Below are 3,477 nucleotides of genomic sequence, written 5' to 3' on the forward strand. Positions count from 1 at the left end.
TTAGGCTCTGTGACGGTTGGAGTCCGGCCGCACTGGAAAGGCTCAGGTGAGAAAAGGTGACGGGCAGTCAGGGGGTTCTAAAGCTGATATCAGGGGTGTGAGAAGCAGACATAGGCCTTTAGGAAGCAATGTCGGTATGCGCATGATCTTGCCAGTGAAGGCCTCTGACCTAGGGAGAAAGATGGTGTTCACATGTTGGGGACCAGAATGATGGGTTGGTTTTTGACCCAAGACACTGTAGGTCTGCCTTAGCAGGACCTGAGTGAGTCTCTCCAGACCTGAGTGGGAGGATTAAGGTGAACCCTTAGCTTGAAGCCAGATTCTGCCAAAAACTATGGAGAGGATTCAGTCATGGGCAGTGAGTAATGTCTGGTTGTGCTGTGACAAGTGTTGTGGTTCATTTGTGTGACAATTTTGGGCCAGGGAACATTTTGGCTCTGTGGTAAAGAAAGGCTTTGAACTCTCAATGGATATGATATGATTATAGATGTTATGTGATATTTAAGAAACCTCAGGCACCAAGTCATGGTCTCTGCTGGGTTCCTGGCCTGAGCTGAGAGAGTTGGAGACCAAGAACTCAATTCTAATACAATGAGGCAGAGGGTCCTGGAGAGAAACGTATTTCTCTGGAGAGTAAGTTATTTAATTATCCACTCATTAAACAACTTTAAACAAAACAAAAAAATTTAACCCTTCTATGTCAGGCCCTGTTCTAAAAGCTGGGCATATCAATGAACAAGATAGGCAAAGTTACTGTATTCATGAAACTATAGCTAACCAACTCTAAATCATGAATTTTCCCCCTTCTCATTCACTGTCAAACTCACTGCCATCGTGACAATTCTGGCCCGCATGACATTGTAGAACTGCCCCTGTGGATTTTTGAGATTGTAAATCTTTCCAGGAGCCCAAAGCCCCCTCTTTCTCTCACATTGTGGTTAGTGGTCTTGAACCACTAACTTTCCAGTTAGCAGTCCAACTCATAACCCACTATGTCAACAGGGCTCCCTTTGCCCCATCTACTTTTGTCTAAGGGAGAATGGATGAAGCTATCCACTCCCGTAAAGAGTGGAAACCCCAACTATTAGCCCTACTGTATTCAATAGGTCTATAGGATCATTCAAAACCCAAACAGAATAAACTCACTACCATTGAGTTGACTCCCATTCAGGACAGACTAGAACCATCTCTGTTTATTTCTGGGACTACTTCATCTTTATTCTGAGGAGCAGCAGGTGGTTTAGAACTGCTGACTTTTGGGTTAGCCATCCAGTATATAACCCACTTTGCTACAAGGATTCTTTGTTAAGGGTCACTATGATTTGGAATCCATAGCAATGATTTTGCTACTTTTGCCTTGACATTTAATAAGATGGAGAAAACCTTGGTGGGTGGGGGGTGGAAGTGGTGAGGGAATACATTAGCACTTATCTACTTTCTACCAGGGTTTCCTGTTTCCATTCCTCTTCCTCTCCTAACCCTTTGGATTTGTCCTTGGGCAAATAAATGCTGCCCTTTTAATCTTAAATGGTTGGTTACTGTAATGCAGGGGGGAGCTCAGTTTCAGACATAAATGGTAAGGGATATAGTCCTGGAGATCCATCTGACCAGTAAGCCTTATCTCTTATGTGATTTTGAGTTCTGTTGCACATTTTTCTCCAACTTTATCCAGGACCTTCTAATTTGTTCCTTTTCAGAGCCTTTGGTAGTGGTTACTGAGAACTGTATAGTTCTTCTGGTTTTCGGAGTGGAAATTAATGTTTGCATGGTTCACTAGTCCATTGGATCAATTGTTTCTATTTGTCTTACAAATTTCATCACTCTTCTTCTTTTCAGGACCAGAAAAGACCAATAGTTTAACCTTAGGTGGCTGTTGACAAGTTTTTAGTTGCTATCTAACAAATTAGGATGTAGAAAATGGTATTTGACTTGGGTGTCCCTTGAGACTGTGGCCAGATCCTCCAGACCGAGTGACACATTCTATCAAGATGTTTGGTTATGTCTAAGAACGTTGTCTTCTGTATACTTCACCTCCCTCCCTTTATCTCTCCTTCTTGAAAAGCATCAAAGGACTTAATTCTTTTTTCATGTGAAAACCTGTGCTTGACAGTTTGAAAGAAATTAATTTTTATTATTATGTTTTCTATTGAAGATGACTGCCTCATTGTGCTAGGCAGAGTTCTCTAGAGAAACAAAACCAGGACACTTAGGTATATATATATATTCAGGTTTATACAACGAGAAGTAATATAACAGCTAATTAGTCCACACAGCCGTACTGAGGGCTCAGTTCAACTTACTTTCGTGTAACAGTTAATATGCTGGAATTCCTTTCAACTGATGTGGGCTGCTGGGTCCAAGATCAGTGGAGTCTTCCATTGGGTAAGTCAGGCAGAGTCTGCCTGCAGGCAGCAAATAGCAGGGTGGGTCAGCAACAGTCAGTAGCTCAGAAGTTTAGTGAGGCAGACCCCGATGGGATCGTGAACTCAAACTGTGTGGTGACAGGATCTGCCAACCTCAAGCTCAAGCAGTGTATACATCAGCAGCTTGGCGAAGCAGATTTAAAGGAGCCTCATGCTCTAGCGACACAATCCATGGGTTGGGTTGGCCCAGAGGTAGTGTAGCACATAAGCTGAAGTAGAGAACTTGCTCAAGCAGCAGCACGCTGGTTCTATCACCAGGGAGCAAGAGCGATGGAGGCAGGCCTTCCAGATCCATTTATCTTGTTGCCCTCCAATCAAGCTGTGATTTGCTTAAACTCTGCCCACATATTCCTATTGGCCTAGTTGCCATGGTAAACCTAGCTGTCACAGTCCACCCCTTCCCATTTTGGCACTTTTACACAATTCTTTAGCCATATAATTTCCAGACATAATGAAATCACATGTACCTAATATCATACATTTATCATACATATAAATGAAAACACACTGAATCTAATTGTATCTGGTACATTGTACATTAACAAAGGAAATATATTCAATAGGCACATATAAAGAAGAAATACAATCACAACCTCTCTTTTGCAATTGATCACGTGGTCGTAACTGATAGGTAGAACTACCTTCTTCCACTACCCGTTCTGTATTACCTTTGCCCTTGGCCAGCACCTCAGCTGGTCATGGTTCTTTGCTTGCTGAGATGACTCAGACCTTCATTTCTAAGGGGTCTGTCATTAGATGTCCTGTCAGGATTGGGTTTCTGTAGTTTACCATTTATTTTAATCACAAGGCATGGTAATACTAAGAGATGGCCTATGGGATCTCCTGGATTCCAGACATATTCTTCTTTACCTCCATTATTAGCACCATTCCAATTTCCCCTTGGTAATCAGGATCAATCACACCACTCAGTACAGTGACATCCTTCTTGACCTGTTGGTTCAAAGACATGAGGAGCCCAAAATGGCCAGGGGGCATTCTCAGCTTCCAGTTCAGTGGAATCAGTGCTATGTTTCCAGGTTGGTGAGTTCCTTCC

At 42.7% G+C, this 3,477-nt stretch overlaps 1 protein-coding gene across 1 annotated transcript in view; it reads left to right on the forward strand.

Annotated features, from left to right (window-relative positions):
- Positions 1–1,877, forward strand: part of LOC101651641 (casein kinase II subunit alpha'-like) — a 31,233-nt gene extending 29,356 nt beyond the window's left edge. The window contains 1 exon segment of the mRNA XM_045290254.1: positions 1,837–1,877. Coding sequence (XP_045146189.1) covers positions 1,837–1,877 — 41 coding nt within the window.
- Positions 1,878–3,477: the final 1,600 nt, after the last annotated feature.

The sequence above is a fragment of the Echinops telfairi genome, unplaced genomic scaffold (genome assembly GCF_000313985.2).
Source record: "Echinops telfairi isolate 266 unplaced genomic scaffold, ASM31398v2 ScPeMD7_35;HRSCAF=133_0, whole genome shotgun sequence".
NCBI classification, from domain to species: Eukaryota; Metazoa; Chordata; class Mammalia; order Afrosoricida; family Tenrecidae; genus Echinops; species Echinops telfairi.